The sequence below is a fragment of the Canis lupus genome, chromosome 8 (assembly GCF_048164855.1).
Source record: "Canis lupus baileyi chromosome 8, mCanLup2.hap1, whole genome shotgun sequence".
Lineage (NCBI taxonomy): Eukaryota > Metazoa > Chordata > Mammalia > Carnivora > Canidae > Canis > Canis lupus.
In genome coordinates this window covers 62,989,680-63,009,216 of record NC_132845.1, presented here as the reverse complement: position 1 = coordinate 63,009,216, position 19,537 = coordinate 62,989,680, and the positions used below count along the sequence as shown (strand labels likewise).

The 19,537-nt window shown below is 64.3% G+C and overlaps 1 protein-coding gene and 1 long non-coding RNA gene across 2 annotated transcripts; both read left to right on the top strand.

Annotated features, from left to right (window-relative positions):
• The first annotated feature begins 1,876 nt into the window (after positions 1-1,876).
• Positions 1,877-16,180, top strand: LOC140638809 (uncharacterized). Its single transcript, XR_012035769.1, has 4 exons — positions 1,877-2,114; positions 7,809-7,907; positions 14,145-15,034; positions 15,303-16,180. It is a non-coding gene; the product is annotated as an uncharacterized lncRNA (long non-coding RNA).
• Positions 16,181-18,152: 1,972 nt separating this feature from the next.
• Positions 18,153-19,331, top strand: GRIFIN (galectin-related inter-fiber protein). Its single transcript, XM_072836792.1, has 4 exons — positions 18,153-18,238; positions 18,335-18,494; positions 18,811-18,977; positions 19,197-19,331. The coding sequence occupies exons 1-4, from the start codon at positions 18,153-18,155 to the stop codon at positions 19,210-19,212; spliced, it is 429 nt and encodes a 142-aa protein (XP_072692893.1). The 3' UTR covers positions 19,213-19,331.
• The last annotated feature ends 206 nt before the right edge of the window (positions 19,332-19,537 follow it).

Below are 19,537 nucleotides of genomic sequence, written 5' to 3'. Positions count from 1 at the left end.
GTGGGGGCCAGGAAGTACAGGGTGGGGACAGCCACAGTCCCTGACAGTCCAGCCAATGGCAGCTGCAAGGTTGGATCTTCCTCAGCCTCCCTGGGGAGTTCTGGAATCTTGCTCTCGCCCACGCACATGGTGGAGGGAGGCTTCCCCGCCTGTCCTCCCCCTCCTCTTCCTTTCCTTCTCTCAGGACCCCTGACAGTCCCTCCCCACATTGAGGGGCCCCATGCTGCCCTGTGAGGCAGGGCTGCCCCCCTCCGTCCCCGTGACAGATGAAGAAGCAGGCCGGCAGGGCCCCTGCCCACCCTCTCCCAGCTGGCCTCTCTGGCTGCGCCCCCCAGTGCTCCTCCATGCCCGCCTTTTCAGGGGCCTTGCCCTGCTTCCGCTCACCCCCAGCATGGCTCAGGCCTGCTCCAGATAGCTCCCACCATCAGGGGCTTCCCGGGGCCAGGCCCACGTGGGGCAGGAATCTGGGCAGCCCCCGTGGCCCTGGGAGCCGAGAGCCCTTGCGGTGGGAGTAGGTGGGCTTGGCCTGGGTCACGGGCCCCCCAAGCACCCCTTGCATCCACTCTACTGGGTGCACTGAGACTCAGAAAGCTGTCGTGGCAGTGGTGGGTCCGGCAACCACAGGCGGCAAGGCTTGGCTGTTGCTGCTTTCCCAGGTAACCGGGGGGAGGTCTTGGGATCAGATGTGAGTCTCTGCCTCCCCATAGGAGGCTCCAGCCCGCTCCTCCTAAGATGGTTTCCACAGCTGTAATGTGGAGCCAGTGCCCGGCCTTCCTGCCTCATGCAATTGCAGCTTGCCTCCAGAGAGCACGGTAAGCCTGGGCACCTGTGCGGGGATGGCGAGGAGAGACAGGCCAGGTCTCGCCGTGCACCAGTTTCAAGGGATGCTCGCCCCCAGATCAGGAGCCCCGGGCAGTGTCCATCGGAGCTAAGCTTCCCTTCCATCTGAGCCGGAGCCCACAGCGGGGCACTTTCTCCCGGGCGGCACCCCCAGGTGGTGAGCTCTCCATCGCTGGACGCAGGCAAGCAGGAGAAGAGCAGTGGAGAGCCACTGGAGGCCAGGCTCATGGAGTCCTGGGATTCTGGCTCCTGAGGACACTGCGGTGACATCCTGGGCTCAGTGAAAACCTCAAGTGGAAAGTCAGACCAACCCAGACTTGGGTCCTCCTCTGCCTCTCGATGCTGTGTGTCCTTGGGGGCTCAGGTGCCCCTTCTCTGAACTGAGAGCTGTCTGTGCTTTCATGCAGAGCGCCCGCTGCCTACCACAGGCCACCCGCAGTGTCCCTGGAGGAGCTGGCAGTCTGTCTGCACGGAAGGAGGGCCAGCACACGGGGTCCTCACAGCAGGGAAAACAGAGCCGGGGCAGGAGTGGGAGACGTAGGGCCTGTGTGTGGCCTCGTGGGGAAGGTGACAGGCTAATGGAGATTTGGAAGGGGTCAGCTGGGGTGATGTCTGGGGAAGAATGTTCCAGGCAAGAGCACAAACAGCTAGAGCAAAGGCACTGTGGTGGGAAGAGGCCCATTCCTGGAACAGCACGGAGATCATAGCAGAAGTTGAGGGAACAGGAGAAAGAGCAGAGATGAGGATCCCGCTCGAGGGTGGACAGACAAGCAGAGGACAGGGCCCCCCACTCCACAGGACATGAGCTGACTGACCCCTTGGCAAAGGGTCCCTTCCCGCCACTGGAGCTCCCAGAAGGGGAGTTCTGCGGACCTGGGGACAATGCCGGGCCAAAGGGCCAGGCTGGGGGCTGGATTTACGGCCTCCTCTGACCTCGGCAGAGAAACCAGCCTTGTTGGGCAAGGCCGAGTTACCCGCAACCAGCCTGGGGGTGGGACGGCCAGGATGAAAGCCCCAGAGAAAGGATTAGCCGTGGCCCAAAAGGCCACGCAGGGCGCCATGGCAACCGCGAGGCCACGGAGCCCTGGGAGAAAGGGGCCTGTGTTAACACCGGCACAGCCTCCCCAGTGGGGCTGGGGGCTTGTTAACCAGCTTACCAGGCGGCGCCCGGCCCATTGACATGGAAATCCAGACCTGCCATCCGTCAGCCCTGAAAAGGCCTGTCGGACCCTGAAAAGAGCCAGTGGAGGAGGAGGGGGCCCACTGGACTGCAGGTGCTGGGTCCCACCTTCTTCCCTGCATCCCCCCAGGCCTGCAGAGTGGAGCCTCTGGCCCTGTGGCCCAGGTGTGTGTGGTCCTGGCAGGGGGACACCCCGGCTTGAGAGGGGCTGAGAGTTACCCAGCCAGACACCCACTGGACAGGGGCTGTTACTGGGACCCCAGGGGGAGACCTGCAGGTGCTGGGGGCATGCCACGCCTGAGGGCCACAGAGTGGGGACCGTGGAGCCTGGGCAGAGCACTGGAGGCCGCCCCCACTGCCAGGCCGACCCTTCCTGCTGGTTCCACCTTTGGCTTCGACCCCAAGCCCTAGAAGTGACCTGTCCCTGGCCATGTGGTCGCCCTAGGCAGGGCCTGGGCTACGGGAGCCTTGCCCTCTGGCCTCCCTGGCTCTCTCCCTGGGGCATCCTGCCCGCTGGGCTCCTTCCACAGTGCTCTGGCCTCCCTCCTGCTACCGCATACTGGCTGCTCCCAACACCACCGTGTCTCCAGGCCTCACACATGCCCAGAAAATGTGCCAGAGTTATCTGTGGGGACAGTCCTCAGCTGGACGCAGGGGCAGCAATGTGCCTGGCCTTTGGGACCTGTCTGTGCTTGGGAGTGGTGAAGTGTGGCCCAGGATGGGGTGTGGAGACAGTGCTGCCCACCCCAGAGCAGGAGGCCCAGGCTGTGGCTGAGGAGGGGGAGACCCTTGCAAGCTGAGATGTGCAGAAATGCTTGGGCAGGCGGAGGGGAGGGTGGGAAGAGGCTGGGCAGGTGTCTAAGCCCCGCTGACATGGGATTACAGCCATCTGGAAGCCCCCTCGCTGCAAGTCTCCACCCTCTGGGCTCTGGGCAGGACCCGGGGAGCTGGGGCAGGGGGGTGGGCGGGCAGCTGGCAGCCTGGGCAGAGTGTCGGTGTCCCCGTCTGCGAAGTGGGGTGGTGGCATGCGTGGGCCCTGGTGGGGGGGCATGTGGAGAACCCCGGGCAGGGGATTGGGAGAAGGCAGGCCCAGCGGTCAGCCCCCAGGGGTGAAGCCTGCTCCTCGTGGCTGCGTCTGCAAGCCTCAGTCCCTGATCCTGGACACAGGCAGAGTCCTGGTTTCTGCCCTGTCCACTCTGGGGAGCGGGGAGGCTCCCAAGGGAGCAAGGAGCTGCTAGGGCAGCCAGGGAATATGGGCCCGGGAGGGTGTGGGGCCCCTGGGCAGCTTCTCGCTCCTGCCCCTCATGGGCACCCACCCTGACACCACGTCCTCTGGCTCCTCTGCGGTGCTGTCACACCCAGGCCCCAGCTCGGGTGCTCACACGCATCTCCCTCTGCTGATGAGCAGCACAGCAGGTCACAAGTGGTGGGGGGAAGCCCATGCACAGTGGTCGGGGAACTGGCTGGCGCCCTGGCCCCCACCCCCGCCCCCCCTGCAGTGTTGGGTTTCCTGGAGGCGAGGCTCCAGCTGCACACAGCTGGTGCAGGCCTGGGGGCCAGGAACTTGAGAAGGATGTGCCCCCAGAGCTACCGAGGAGGGGCCATAGGGGCCATAGGCGCCCTCCGGAGTCTCCGGCTGGGCTGGCCGGGCCTCCCCCTTGTCTCCCCCCACAACCCCCGATGCCATCTGCCTCTGTCCCTCCTCAGGGGGAAAAGAGGAGGGGCTGGCTCACATTCCTCTGCACACTGCCCACCCTGCATCTGGCCTTCCCAAACCTTCTTCCCCACCCCCCAACAGCAGGCCCTGTACCTGCTGGGAGGGGTCCCTCAGGCAGGCTGCAGCCCCTCCCTGCACTCAGAGAGGCAGCTGGCTCCACCCCCCGCCACCCCTGCCTGGTCTCCCTGTGAGTCTGTGTGCACCTTCGCCCAGTCTGCGTCCTGGGGTTCCGTCCTGGGCTCCCACCATGCGCTGGCTCAGGTGGCGCCCCTCCACTCCTCACAACCTCAGAGAGACCCTGGAACTGGGAAGGGGGGCAGGAGGGGGGTCAAGGAGGAAGGCCAGCTGGGCAGCAGGGGCACAAGTGCCAGGACAGAGGACTGGGTCAGACGGGCACCCCTGCCCCCAACCTGCACCCTGGGTGGCAGGAAGGCCTTCTGTGAAGAGGCCACAGGTCCTGTGTGTGGGTCCTGAGTGTGATCGCACCAGGAAGGGGATCATGCACTTGCTGGATCAGGGTAACGGTGTGTGTGTGTGGGGGAGGCATGACGGCAGACCATGAGCCAGGGCACAGGGACAGAGAGTGGTTCACACAAGACTACCCCTACTTCCTCCCAAAGAGAGGCTTTTAGCTGCTTGCTGTGAAGCCCAGGGATGACAGGAGAGTGAAAACAAGGACTGAGCCACGCTGGGGCAAGGTTCTTCAAGGGGAAGCTTGCAAGGATGGGGGGAGGGTATGTGCAAAGGTCCTGTGGCCAGAAGGCTAGAGTGTATAAACAGTAGATTAGGGGCTGGTGTGGAACAGAGGGGCAATACCCAGCCTGGGAAGGGTGGGCGGTGACCTGCTGCAGGTGGTGGGAGGTGGTCTTTCCCCTCTGTGTGCACACCCCTGCCCACAACCAGGCACCCATTCTTGACAACCCTGAGCCTGGAGTTGATCCAGGATGGGGGTTGTGAAGGCCACATTTATATCGGGAACAGACAGCGGCACACATGGACCCAGGGACACACAGTTACATACAAAGTCATGTGACAGAGGCTCACTGGGCCGGGGACACAGCAGAGACACGCAGACATAAGCAGGCTGTGGGCCTCCCACGACCCCTCTCCCGCGTCTCCCAGCACACACCCCAGCCACCAGGCGGACCCCCTTCCCTCATCACCTCTTTCTCTGGCTCTTCAGCAAAGCAGTTGCTCGAAACTAATTGAATTTTCCGCCTGGGAAGGGCCTGGGGAGGTGAGGAGGGGTGGGGGCTGGGAAGAAGCTTGCTCACAGGTCTGGCCCTCTCCGTCCCACCCCTGCTCCCACACCCGCCCTCCCACACCCCTCCCCTCCGGGCGGCTGGGAACAATGGACAGGCAGAGAGGACGCGGCAGCCCCCACCCTGGGCACAGCCTGAGTGGAAGCCCGGCCTGAGCCCTGGTCCTGCCTCCCAGCCGGACCCCCCTCCCCAGCCCGCCCGGCACTTTGGGCCTCTATCCCCCACCCCCTGCCCCCGCTACAAAGACGATCGGCATCTGAGCATGAACAGGGAGAGCGGATGCAGGGACCAGCCTTTGAGATTCAGGACCCAACCCCCTGCCCACATGGAAAGGCCGGGGTGGTCGGGTGGCCCACCTGCTGGCCCCTCGTGCGGCAGCCGGGCCCTGGTGGCTGAGTGGGGGCTGCTGTTTGGGGGAGGAAGGAGCTGGTGAGGGCCCATCACGGCCCCAGGGCTTACTCTCACCACACAGGCCGGGCACATGTGTGTGCACGCATGTGCATGCTCACGTGTGTGTGCGCGTGTGTCTGATGGGCAGGGGGCCTAGAAGGAGCAGCCTGGGGACAGAGGGGACCTGTAACCCTCCCTGCCAGCTCCCCCATCCCTACCCACCAGCCTCTCTCCTTTCTGGACCCCAGCCCCCTCCACGGGCCACACTAGACAATGCCCCAGATGTGCGGAGGAGACCCCACCCTCCGCCGCCTCGTAGGTGTGAGGGGTGTGGGGGCTGCTTCGGCATCAGGGAGCGAGACGGGAGGCCCACACTGCTCCCCTGGGAGCTGCAGGCCGGCTGGGGCAGGGGTGCTGGGGCCCGGCCTGGGCACAGGATAGCGCATCACCCCCTTCCTCATTCAACAGCTGTGCCTCTGGCCTCCCCGGGTTCTGGGGGTGCGGTTGATGAGATGGCAGGTGAGGGACCTCAGGCCCTGCACCGAAGGCAGGGGGTGGGGGCCTGGGGAGGGCTAGAACCCCCAGGCTTCATCAGCATCCGCGTGGATGTGGGTGGGGATGTGGGTGGGGATGGAAACGGCAGATTCGCACCCTCTTGACGAGCTTGGGGCAGAGGCGAGGCCCAGGGTCAGGCACACACGGGGCTCAGGGCCAGGGGTCAGATCGCGATGCTGTGTCCTTCCCCCACCAGGTCTGGGGCTGGGCGGCTCCCCTGGAGCAGGACCCCTCAGCCGTGTGACCGGCGTAGACCTGGCTGGGCCCCAGACGCAGGGGTGCCTGGGCCAGGGTTCTTGGGCCGCCACCCGCCCGCCCTGCCCGCCCCGGCCCCCAGTGACCTCTAGGATGCCCGCCGCCACAGCCTGCCTCCCTTCCTGTCCCTCCGGCAGCCCCGGCCCACGAGGGGGCACACCCGTTCCTGCCTGACTCTCAGAGGCCACGCGCCAGGGCCCGTGGCGGCCTCTCTGGCCTGCGCCGCCGGAGGCCACGTGGGGAGGCTGCAGGGACGCCGCCCTGGCCAGCGGCTGCGGGGCGGGCTCTGGGCACGGGTGACCACCGCTGCCCTGCTGGGACGCCGGGGACGGGGAGCATCTGACTCAGCCCAGCTGAGACTCACACCCACCCACCCACCTGTGCGCAGATCTACGCACCCACCGCTCACCCCACCCCCAGCCATCCACAGACACACACCCCTGGACACACTCACCCACAGCTATCTGCCCGCACACCCACACGCTCAGCACTTCTCCTGGGTGCCAGCGGCTCTGCTGACCCTGGGCGATGCGGAGTCACAGGCCCTATCACAGCGCGTCCTGTGCTAGGACCTCAGCCTGGCCACCCCTCAACCCCCAGGCACACAGAGGGAGGAATGCAGGTCCTGGGGGGCACCCATGGGGGTCACTGCCTGCCCTGAGCTCACTCCAACTGGACACCAGGATGCCACTTTGGGAAGAGGTCCCTGAGGCCAGGGGAGGGGCATGAGGGCAGCATCCCGGGCTGTCACGCTGCACGGCAGGGGCTCTGTGTCTCTGAGGCTCCGAGAGGGAAGATGTGGCCAGAGAGGGAGTTGAGGGAGCCAGAGATGAAGATAGACAGTGAGACACACAGACACACAGTGAGACACAGAGACACTGAGAGACAGAGACAGTGAGACACAGAGATAGTGAGAGACAGAGACAGCGAGAGATACACAGTGAGAGACAGGGAGACAGTGAGACATGGAAACAGTGAGAGTCAGCGAGAGTGTGTGCCGAGGATCCCAGCCTCTGGTTTGGGGCCCCCTCGAGGAGCCAGGGAGCCTGGAGTCCCCTTGCTCGTCCCACTGGGGAGATAAAGGGGATGAGGCTGTGACAAGCGTGGTTGTCTTGGCAGCTGAGGCGAGATCCTCCTCTTGGGGGCATTTTTTCCTCATCAAATCATCCTGGGCTTGGTCCAGGGCCCTCTCCCCAAGCCCTGATGACCAACACTCCCCCACAAGACGCCCTGAAGCCAGCGAGGGGTCTGCTGGGGCCTTTCCCACAGCCTCCCTCCGGGACCCAGGGCTCGCCCCCGCGCTGAGCTCAGGAGGGGCAAAGAGGGAGCGCGTGCAGGTCAGCCGGCCCGTCATCCGTCCAGCAGGGCAGCCCCTGGGGCTGACGCCGGGTCTGAGCCCACTGAGCAAATGCCTCCGGGCCCCACGGGGCAGGGCCAGAGCCTTGCTCTGAACCGAGGAAGCCACTCGTCTGTGTGGGGCGTGGTGACAACTGCGGTTTCAGGAAAGAGGCGAGAGGGACGGGAAGATTGAGCCGGGCAGAGTGGAGGCTCGGCACCCCAGCCTGGGCCCCCCACACCCACCGTGAATTTCTGATCCCCCCTCCCTTAGTGTTCTGCCCGAATGGACAGACAGACGAATGGACAGCTGGGAGGAATGGATGGAAAAGCTATGCCTGGCTGGCTGGACAGAGGGGAAAACAATATACAGGTGGGTCTAAGGCCGGAGAAATGCATGAGCAGACGGACAGACACACAGGAGGAGGATGTGGCAGGCGGACAGAGCCCCCCCCCCAAGATGTCTGGGTCCCCATCCCTGGGACTTGTGATGATGTCCCCTTCCATGGTGAAAGGGAAGTTGAAGATGTGTTTCAGTAACACTAGAGAGGGAGAGATGATTTGGGGTCCTGCAGGTGTCCCCCCAGTGCAATCACAAGGGTCTTTCGAAGGGGAGCCAGGGGACAAGTGCCGCTAGCCGCCAACACGGCAGGCGGGGAGTCGGGGGAGGTTCTTTTGTGGCCTCTGACCCTGTGGCCAGGCCTGAGCTGACAGTGCAGGTGGCTCCTAGAAGCGGGAAAAAGCTGCCTCTCTGGAAGGAACGCAAGCCTGCTGGTGCCTTGATCTCTGCCCGTCAGCCCCCCTACGACCCACAGAGCTATAGAGACCACACCCACGGTGCCTGCGTGCTTTCTGAAGCCACCCCGTGTGTGGTGCTTTAATACAGCAGTGATAGGAAATAGCACAGATGGACAGAAGGATCTAGGACCTACAGACAGGTGGAGGGGTGCCCCTGGGGCTCCTCCTGTGTCTTTACACCCAGATGGACCTCGGTGCTGCAGGCTGGACGGGAGTTTAGACACCCCGACTTCCAAGATAACCATAAGCCCTTGGACCTGTAAGACCCATGACCCAGAAGCTGAGCAGAGGTGTCCAGAGACGTCCAGAGAGAGTCTACAGGGCACCCAGTCTAGGCCTGTGGGGACCCAGGTGGCCCTCATGTGGACGGTGGTCGGGGGTGTTGAGGGCATGGGCATGAAGGGAGCCTCCACCTTCTCCCTCCTGGGACCTAATTCAACCAGCACCTCTGCGCTTGGGAAGGCGGCCTGGTAGGTGGGAAAGTCACAGGCCTCCCCCCAGCCGAGCCAATGCCACAGACCCCACGGGCCTCATTGAGCCCCCTTGAGGGAGCATGCGCACCTGCGTGCGCCCCCGCTCACCCACACATCCAGCTGGACGCCATGCAGGGGAGGGGCTCCGCCCTGCTCTGCCTTGAACCTCTGACCTTGGCCGAGTCCCTGGCCCTCCCTGGTCTTTGTCTCCCCATCTGTGGGCTGAGGAGCTTGGGCCCTTGGAGGGCCAACATGGGGGCGGTGGGCGGGCCCCCGCGGTCGTGGGGAAGGGGAGCTGAGGCCAGGCATGGGGTGGGGGGGGCGTCCGTCCTGGCCCTCGCTCATGTTTCTAACCATCAGGCTTCCTCCCCCGCGCCCCTCTGGGGAGGGACCGTAATTAACTTCTTCCTGTTCAGATCAGGAGTCTGTTTCCAAAAACATATTTCGAAGGATTATTTTGCAAAGGAAATGTTTTTGAAAGAATCTCGTGTCTGTCCCAGGCTGGGGAAGTGGCAGCAGCAGTCAGAGCTCAGAGGGGGCATGGGTAGGGGTGGCCCGGGGGGCCCGAGTGGCCAGAGCGAGCTGGCAAGCTGGCCCTGAGCCTGTGTGGGGTGGGGAGGCCAAGGGCAAGGTGGGCAGAGGGTCTCCACGTCTTCCCGCCCGCTCTTTGCCCTCTGCCTGCCCCAGGCCCCCCACTGCTGAGCCGGGGGCCCTACTGCACCCTTTCACTGGGGGGATTGGCTCCTCTGGTCTGTGTCTGCTCCCTGCTGGCAACACACCCCAATCTTCCCTCTCCACTGGGCCCTCTGCTGCCCCCTGAGGCACCCCAGGCTGTGTCCTCCAACCCTGGCCTTCCTCCAAGACAGGTCCCTGGTCCCCAGGGGTCAGGCGTCCTCCAGCCAGGTGGGGGCCTGCCAGGCCTGCCCTCCCATGTTCCATGGTTCCCTGAGGGCACCTTGCAGGCAGCCCCTCCTTGACCTTGGCCTTCTCCTGGGCATCCCATGGAAGGCCCAGGAGTTATCATGCAAGTGGTTTATGCAAAATTCCCACCATGGCCTGATGGGGGCTGGGGTGAGGGGGTGCGGGTGCTGACCGCCATGGGGCCCTGGAAAGCCGTGCTAGGTCTTCAGTAGGAGAGGCCTCTCTTCTCTGGGACAGACTCTGCAGAGTCCTGGCCCTGACCATGCAGACTCAGCGCCGGTCCGGGGCTGGCCACCTCCCTTCTGCCCAGGTGGCCTTGGTCTTCCCTCTGGATGGTTCCCCGTGTCCACTGTGGCCTCCCAGCGCCCAGCTCGCAGCGAGTTGTCTGGGAAGTGTCTGTTGAATGGATAGGTGGATCACCGGGACCTGGGTGGGGACTTGTAGGACAGACCCTTTCATCTCAAAAGAGCACCCCTTAGTTCCTTGTCCCAGAATCCCAGGTTGGGCCCTGTGTTGAGGAGGGCCAGGCTCCCCAGGCAGCCCCTCTGTGCCTCAGTTTCACCTCCCAACCTCGCCTCTGCAGGTGCCAACCCAGCACATCCCTCCCCGGCCCCAGGGCTCCTTAGGCTGTGGAAATTCCACAGGCCTGGCCAAGGCGAGCCACGCTGGTCGGACGACAGCCCCAGCCCCCTGGGGACCCAGCGCAAGGGAGAACATTGTGTCAGCCTGCTGGCCAGGCGGGAGGGCGGTGGCCAAGCGTGTGAAGGACACGGAGGGGATGGCGCCTGGTCAGCTGAGTCCTCGCCGGCCACTCACGTGCCGGGGTCTCTCTGCAACACCTGGGCAAAGGGGGGGAGGCGCGTGGAGGAGACAAGCCCCGCGGACCTCTGAGCGCTGCAGGGCCCAACCTGGTCACGCGGGGCGGCTGCCTGGTCCCGATCTTCCACCCAGGCCACCTCCCGCCAGACGCCACCTCCGGGCTGCAGCCTCCGTCCTCTGGAGGCCTCGCTGCCCGCGCCCTCCCCGCACCGCCCCTGACCCCACGTCTCCACACCGTCTCTGCGTGTTCCTCTCCTCTCCCCCGTCCTCATTCCCAGCCCCAGCCCGCGGGGGCTCCGTGGTGCTCCCAGCTCTGGGTTCCGGCACTCCGCCCCGCTGCAGATGTCCTGGAACTGGCGGGAGGTTATTTTGGGAGCTGGCGGCTCCCCTGGGCCTTTCCCAAGAGCCTTGGCGGGAGCGCTGGAAGCCAACGGGGGTCAGGCTGAGCGGGAGGGGGCGTGTGGCGGCTGGGCTGGCCCGGACTGGGCTGTGAGGACACAGCGCACAGCCCCGACCTCCTGGTGTCTGGGGGAGACGAGGGCAGGCCTCGGGGGCTCCCTGGCTGTGCTCGGCCTGCGCCCACCGGAGAGGGCCCTGGAGTGGGGGCAGACCCAGACCGGCTCATTCTCCACCAGCTGGCCCTGCCCTGGGGGGGACACTGGAGGCTCTTCACGTGGCCCCAGGCTGTCGGTCTCATAGATGTGGACTCAGCTCACCTCCACAACCTCGCCTCACACTACCCCTGCCCCACACTCCCATACTCCAGCCACACCGGCCTGCTGGCTGCTCCCACCTCAGGACCTCCGCACCTGCCTGGCTCATTCTTCCCCGGTCTCCTTTTTCAACATGAGGTCTCAGGGCAGCAGTCACCTCCCCTGAGAGCCCCCTCCAGCTCTGGCCCCAGTGCCCCTACCAGTCCCCGCCTACCGTCTCCGTTCTGCACTGTTCCATAGAAGCAGAACGCAAGCCACAGATTAATTTGACTTTCTAGTGGCCAAGTTTGAAAAAAAAGAAGAGTTTATAAGGGGCACCTGGGGGGCTCAGTCAGTCAAGCGTCCAATTCTTGGTCTCAGCTCAGGTCTTGATCTCAGAGTTGTGAGTTCAAGCCCTGTGTGGGGCTCCATGCTGGGTATGCAGCCTACTTAAAAAAAAAGGGGGGGGGCGTTTAGAACAGGTGGAATTAATTTTAATATTTTATTTAAATCACTATATCCAAAAATAATTTCATTTAACAAGTAATCAATATAAAAATTATTGATGAGGTTTTTTTTTTTTTTTTCACTGAGTCTTGTAAACCCATTTCAGCTGCTCAGTGGGTACGTGGGGTCAGTAGCTACCAAACTGGACTGCCCAGATCTGTGGGGAAACTTTCTTCCCAGCCTGTACACCATTTAGAATGTTCCATGCATTTGCCGAGCTATTTATTATCCATCTCTCCCGCTGCAACATATGTCTGTCTTGCCCCTAACAAGGCCATGTGGCGAATGGGAGGTGTGTGCAGTCTGCCCCCCTCCCCACGCCTCACCCCCACCCAGGAGGGGCTGAGCCTTCAGGTCACACGGCAGCACGCCGAGGCTCACTCTCTCTACAAAGTAGGGGCTTGAACCCACACCTGGTGTCCCTGACTCTGGCCTGCTGCCGGGGGAGGACCCTGGGGTCCCCAAGGCTCCAGCACCCCATCTTCAGGCCACCTGCAGCCTAGCCCCAGGGGCCCCACCCAGCTGTTTCTGATCTAATCGGATTCCCGCCTCCCCCTTCCTCGAATCCGGGCGGCTGCTGCTGCTGCGTGTTTTTAAACCTGGCGCAGCCTGCATCCCTGGAGGCTGGACAGCCTAGCGCCCATCTGGAGAAATCATCACGGCCCCCCCTCCAGGCCAGATGTCCACCCCCAACCCCGCCCTGCCCTCACAGCTGGCCCCCGGCCCCTGCCCTACCCACGGGCTCCCGTGCCTGGCTGAGGGCCCCAGGACCCAGACAGCCCTGCGGGTGGCCCGTCCGGACAGGTTGAGCCCCCTCGGAGATGGCTGCCATCGTGGTTGACTCGCTGCTGGTGGCCAGCCAAGGCCCAAGAGGTTCCCCCAGTCCCAGTTGGACCCCAACCTGCCCCATCCAGGGCCATCGGGGAGCCTTCGCCCTCACCCTGACCCCGGGGCCTCTGAGCAGCCCACTAGGGGCTCCTATGGCCTCTCAGGCACATCCTTGGGACTAGGCTCCCTCGTGACCCCAGGAAGATTGCTGGCAACAACGACCCACCAGGGACACATGCCCAGTGGTCTCGGTTTCCCCATCCATGAAATGGGAATGGAGATGCTCACCCAGTAGGGCTGTGAACAGATGTGCACGCCCTCTGAAGACCGGGCAGAGCCAAAGAGCGTCACCGTGGGAGCTGGGAAAAGGAGTGGGGGACCCTGTGGGAGGCTCTGTCCAGCCCCCGAGTCCTGGCCCCACCCCTACGGTGCTCTGGCTGCATGGACCTGGGCACATGCACCTTCCTTTGAGCCTCAGTTGTCACATCTACAAAATGGAATGTGACACAGAATAAGGGGGTAGTGCTTCTCTCCCAGGGGTTCATGAGAACTAGGGGGTTAAGGCCTGGTTGGCGGTGGGGGGGCGGCTCTTGGTAGACTTGGGTCCTGCCCCCCCTCCAGGAGAGCCTCTCTATGGGCGGCAGCCTCCACTTGCAGCCAGAGGCTCAGGCTCCACCAGGGAGGCAGAGAGTCCAGCCTCGCCTGCACAGTGTGGCATCCCAGTGGCCCAGACTGCCCAGAGCCTCACCTCTGTGCTCCCCCTTTGGGCCAAGGGCAGCCTTGCTTCTGTCCTCTGGCCGAGCATGTGGGCCATGCTCATTTCCCCACGTGGTAACCCCAGATGGAGAAACTGAGACCCAGAAGGGGGCCTGTCAGAAGCAGGTGGGTCGGCTTTGATTTGTAGGGCGAGGAGGGGAATGGTGTGGTGCAGGAGGGGCAGCCCTGCGGGTCCCTGCTGAAGGAGGCCAGGCCACGTCTGCTGAGTGTCCTTCGGCCGCCACTGGCCAGGCCATGCCAGCAAGAAGGGTGGCGTCACTGCATGGCTTTGGCTCCAATAAAATCTTATCAGCCCCCAAATGCCCCCAGGAGAGCAGATTCTCTGGGTGATAAGAGACTCAAGGGCAAGAGGCAGGAGACACACAGACAATGGCCAGGCACTGGGTGGGCAGCTTGGCCAGGAACAATGCTGGGCCAAATTAGGGGAGGGGTGGGTGGCGCCTGGCAGGGGAGGCTGGGGAGGGCTGGAACCCAGCCAGGCAGCAAAGGTGAGATGGGGACATGCCTTCCTCCGCCCTATCCTGGCCCTTCGTACTCCCACAGCTCTGCCCTCCCCAGGGCCTTTGCACATGCTGTTTCCTTTGCTGGCCACACTCTTCCCCCCACCCCTTCTCCTGGTGAGCCCTTCCTCTCCTTGGTTCAGCTCAAAGTCACCTCCAGGAAGTCTCCCTGATCCCCCGGTATCAGGTCAGGATCCCCTTATACCACTGTCACTCCCCAGATTCAGCTTCAGAACCTGATAATTGGATAATGTGATGTTGGATTTGTCATTTAATGTCTGCCCTCCTCCCTCAGACACTGGGAGCTCTGCAAGGGCACGGACCATGTCTGCCTATCTGCCTGTGAACCCGCTCAGGACCTGCCACATGACCGGTGCACAACAAACACGCGCTGAGCAAGCAGATGAGCAGCAGGTTGCTTCCCTCTCGGCAGAGGCACAAGTGGCAGGCACCCAGAGTGGCGCTAAGCGTGACAGCCATCATAGCCATGATGAGCCGAGCTCCCCAATCAGTCCCCCACCTCCCTGCCCTGGGCAGGGGGCCTCCATCCACATGGAGCCAGAGAAGGGGCCCCGTGGGTCGGGCTCAGACCCGCCTCCTCCCTACTGACCCCAGAGGGAACTGGGCAGCTCCTGGCACACAGCAGGGCCTCCATGAATGGCCTGGGGTTAAAATGACCTCGGCCCGAGTGAGAGGGCATTCAGAGGATGGAGAGAGCCAGGAGCGGTTTCTGGAGCCAGAGCTGAGCTGTGAGTGTGTGGTGGCCGGGCATAGCTGGCTGGGGATTCCAGAGGGCTAGGCGAGGGAGCACCAGGGAGTGGGGGACCCTGCTATGGTCTCCCTGGAGCCCTGGGGTCCTGGTCAGCCCCAAATCAGCCCTTCCTGGCTTTTGCGAGGCCCTACGAGGAGCTTCCATGGGGCAGCTAGGTGCCCACCGCCACCTCCGCTGCTGCCCATGCAGGTCCCTGGGCCTCGGTTTCCCCATCTGTGCAACGGCAGCACGGTGCCTCCTGACTGCCTTCGCTCCCCACGATGGTTTCCCTGCTGACCCAGAATGCACACTCAGGTCACAGCCCCAGCTGGGAGGGAAAGAGCCAGTCACTACGTGCCAAGGGCCAGCGAGTCCATGTGTCCCGGTTCCGGCGCTGCCCCTGCCCCCTTGCCAGACGGGGGCCAAGAATTTCTGTGAGGACCTCACCATCCCAGAGCGGTTCCAGATGTGGGCTGGGGATGGTGGGGGGTCACGGGAGGGCTCTGAGGGCAGCCTGGCCTGGCTCGAGCCCCCCAGCGACCTGGAATCAACCGCCCACTGCAGGGCCCTGCTGGGCGCTGGCGCCGGGGTGGGGGGCGGGACACGAGCAGATGGGGTGCTGAGAAGAGCACTGGGCTGGGCACCCGCATTCGGGCATCACCACGCCTCACCTTGGGCTCTGGTGGCTTCTTTCTGTCCTAGGCAGCTGGTGTCCTGATGCCTGGCTCCAGGGACCCCGGGGACGTTGGGCTGCCTTCCCACAACGGGAGGCCACGGGTCCTCACAAATTGTCCCAAAGATGTGTCAGACCCTTCCTGGGCCCACCTCCCTGCCCCAGGGCTGGGCCAGGCCCCCGTTCATACTGTGACCTCACCCTCCAGCACCATTCCAAGTCCTACTCATTCTTCAAGACCTTAGGTGCCGCCTCCTCCAGGAAGCCAACCCTGACACGCCCTCTCCCCCTGTCCAGCTGGGTGAAGATCCTCAGCCTTCCTGGGTGGAGACCCTGCTGTCTGCTCTCAGCTGCAAAAGTCAACAGCCCAGGGCAAAACCGCACATCCGGGAGGGGGGCAGGGGTGGCACCTGGACAGGCAGGTCTGTTTGCTCCCAGGGTCCAGGCCACGACGCCCAGCCCTGTTCGACCAGCAACCCCAGGGAAGGGGGGCACTGCCCACTGCTGCCCCCGACCCCTGAGGCCTGGCTGGGGTCCAACCTGGATTCCGTGACACTGGGGGGGGGGGGGTGCCTGCAGGGCTGGGTCAGCCACACGGGGCCTTACTGTCCTTCTCTCCATTCCCTAGCCCCATCTAGGCCTTTCGGGGCCCTGCCGCTGAGAGCTTTGGCTGCTTCTGGCTCCCACCCCTCGTGGGACAGGTTCCAAAGCCCAGGCAGGGGAAGACCACACCCTGGCCAGGTGCATGCTCGTGCCAGGCACACAGGCGTGTGGAGGCCCAGAGCCCGCTTCATCCAGGTGGGCCTTTCTGGGGTCTCCAGGCTGGTGCTGAAGGGACCAGGGTCACCCCCTGCCCCCTGGAAGCTCCCTCGGCAAACTGCCATTGCCCAACTGGGGAGGCCGAGACTCAGAGACAGGCCTGCCCGAATCAGGGGCCCCTCAGGCCTCCTCACCCCAGACCAAGAAGAAGACTTGGGCCTTCTGTCCGGGAAGTCTGGGGGACAAGCCCCTCTCGCAGGCCCCCTGATGCCTGGCTGGGGCTCTAGGCAGCTGACTCCCAAGATCCCTCCACCAGTGGCCCCTGCTGACTGCAAAACAAGGTTCCTGTGCCCAGCCAGGGCTGTGGCTGCCCTGAGCCACCCTCCCCCACTGAGGGGACAGGCATGGGGGGCAGAGGTCAGCACTGCAGACTGGGACGGCTGAGCCCAGTGCACAGCTGGGAAGACCGAGGTCCAGAGGCTGCTAGTTCAAGCCTTCTCGGGACCCCTTAACTGCCCAGGTCCAGCACCCTGGGGACAGGGGCAGGGCTAAGCATCATCCTCCCGCTGGCCCACCATGGCAGGGCCTCCCTTCCCTGTGCCCTTGTGGGGAGGTAGGTGTGAGGGGTCTGCAGCTCCCGAACTCCAGGACGGCAGGGCTGGGTTGGGACTCTGCTCTGTAAGGCAGGTGCTGGAGCCAAGGCACCACAGCAGGAAGGCTCATGGGGCAGCACCTCTGCTGCTCGGGACTGCCCCCTGCAGGCCCAGGAGGACAGCAGCGCCCTGTAGCACCAAAGGGTGTCCCTTCCCAGCCTTAGCATCATCCCCTGAACCCCACCGCACCCCCCATGCCCGCTCCTCGGCCCAGACTGCCCCGCACTGGGGAAGGCCAAGCAGGATTTGCAGGGGCCGAGGGAATGATGGGGTTACATGCATCTGGGTTACCCCCGAGGCCTGGGCGTCCAGATGAGGGCCCGTCCACCTGAGATGCCCTGGGCAGGGAAACAGCAGGGGTGCCGGAGCCACACACACGTGCACTTGCACACGACACCTCACACACGCATAGGCTCACGTGTCCACAGACACTTGCTTGTCCACAGGATCCCGCACTCACCACATGCCCAGACGCCCACAGCACTCACCACACGTAGCAGCCCTGGTGCTCCACGGGCCCAGACTGGCTCTCCCTTGGGCCAGCTCCCTGGACAGTCCAGCCAGGCAGGACCACAGCTGGCCCCAAAGCCTGGGGAGACCCGGCCCATCTCTCCTACACACTCCACGGGGACCCCAGCCTGGCCTCCTCCCCAGCCCAGCTGAGAGGGGCTGAGGCACCAGGCCAGGAGGGGCGTTGGGGTGTGGGAAAGGCCCTCCCCCACTCCAACAGCCAGAGCCCTGGAATGTGCTGACCACAGCCCCAGCCTAATCCCAGCACAGAGCCCCATGGGGCCAGCTGAGCTGGCTGGAGCAGGGGAGGGGTGTGGGTGTGGGTGTGGGGCTGGGCTGGGGGGACACAGACTTGGCCCCCAGAAGGCCCAGGCAGTGTTGGTAGGCCTGCCCCCGCCACTTGAGCAGCGATGAGGGTTTGGGTCCCTGGGAGCCCAGAGGAAGTGGCTGGCGGTGGGAGGCAATAGTGCTTTCCCAGGACTCGAAAAAGTGAAGTGGGGGTGGGGAAGGGGGCCAGGGCCGGCCCCCCTGTCTCTGGTGCTTGAATGGTGCACCTGCTGATAATGAGGAGAGAAGCGGAGGGGGGGGGGCGGTTAGGGGTGGGTGGGGGGCGGATCCGCCTGCCCACTGCCCCCGGGGTGGGGCTCCTGAACCCCGCCCAGCCAGCCCGGCCCACCTGCCTATATGCCCTGGCTCAGGCTCCCTGCCCTCAGGAGCTGGCGGGATGGCGCTGCAGGTGGGTGAGAAGGGAGCAGGCCCAGTCGGGGGACTCCCCAAATCCCCAGTGCTCCTTCCCCATACCTGCGGGCTGAGGGGGCATGGGGTGGAGAACCCCTACTGCGCTGGCATCCCTACCACCCTGCTCTGAGGGCTAGGGTCCCGGGGAGGAGCACGCGCTGGGGGTGAGATTGGCTGGGACCCCCTGGACAAGTGGCGTACACTGTGTCCCCCTTTTGAATGCAGTTTGAAGCCTTCTGTGCGGGCGGCCTGGCCCCTGGCTGGAGCCTGTTGGTCCAGGGACACTCTGACTCTGGAGAGGACAAGTAAGGGTCACCGCCCTCCCTGGGGCCCCCTCTCAGCCTTGGGCGGGGTGACTACCCACCCATCTGCTTTCTCACAACCCCCGTGACGCCCCCCAGGTTTGAGATCAACTTCCTGTCCGAGGCGGGGGACATCGCCTTCCACCTCAAGCCCCGGTTCTCCAGCGCCACCGTGGTGGGCAACACCTTCCAGGGTGGCCGCTGGGGCCAGGAGGAGGTGTCCAGCGTCTTCCCACTGGTGCTGGGGGAGCCCTTTGAGGTGATGCGGGCAGGGGAGGGGAGGCCCTTGAGGGTGGGGGGGCTGAGGGGTACCTGCGGAGGCGTCAGGGCTATCCTGCCGCTCTGTGGGAAGGATGCTGTGTCCCCGGCTTTACTGTGCGGGTTTTCAGGTAAAGGCCAGCCTAAAGCCTCCCTGCTGGGTGCGGGTGGGCACACCCCTCAGAGAGAGGGAGGGGACCTCTGGCTGGGGCTCAGACCTCCCATCTGGGGCCGACCTGCATGATGCGGCGGGTTCCACATGGTGAGGGGCCCCGGGCTCCGTGGCGGGCCGTGGGTCACCGGCCTCCCGTCCCCAGATGGAGGTCAGCTCAGACGCAGAGCACTTCCACGTCCACGCCCAGGAGCACAAGGTGCTACAGTTTGCGCACCGCCACAGGCCGCTGGCTGCCATCACCCGGGTGCAGGTGCTGAGTGACCACCGCCTGGCCCAGGTGGAGCTGGCCAGAAGGGACTTGAGCTGGTGGTAATGTATCTGTCCCCCTCCCCCGGCCGCACGGGGGACTTGGCTGGGCATCCTTAACCCCGGGACCCCACAGGCCCAAGCAGCCTGGGAGGGAGACCACAGGCTTGGACCTCTGCAAGCCCAAGGGAGCAGAGCCCACTGCCGGCATCCCACCCCCGAGGCTGGGCTGGGGTCTGGGGCGGGTTCTGGGGCTCAGGCGGGTGTCTTGGATGTTTGCAGGGACGGGGGCCACTGAGCTGTGCCCGAAGTCCCCAGAGGGAGCCTGGGCCATCAACCATTCCTTGTCCAGTGGAGCCCACCAGGGAGCTGAGGGGAGGGGGCTGTGGTTCTCACTCTACCTTCAATAAAGTTTGAGCAGGCTGCAGGGGCTCAGCTGCTATGGGGGGACCGAATGGGGCGAGATGGGGTGATGGATGCAGCCCTAGACCCCCCACCAGAGATGGGGTGGGGTTCTCCCTGAGACCTGCGTGCCCCAAAGGTGGTCTCTTTCCCTGGTTCCATGGGAGGGGAGCAGTGTCAGATGACACTAGATGATGGAGGGCTCCTGGCCAGCGGCCCTT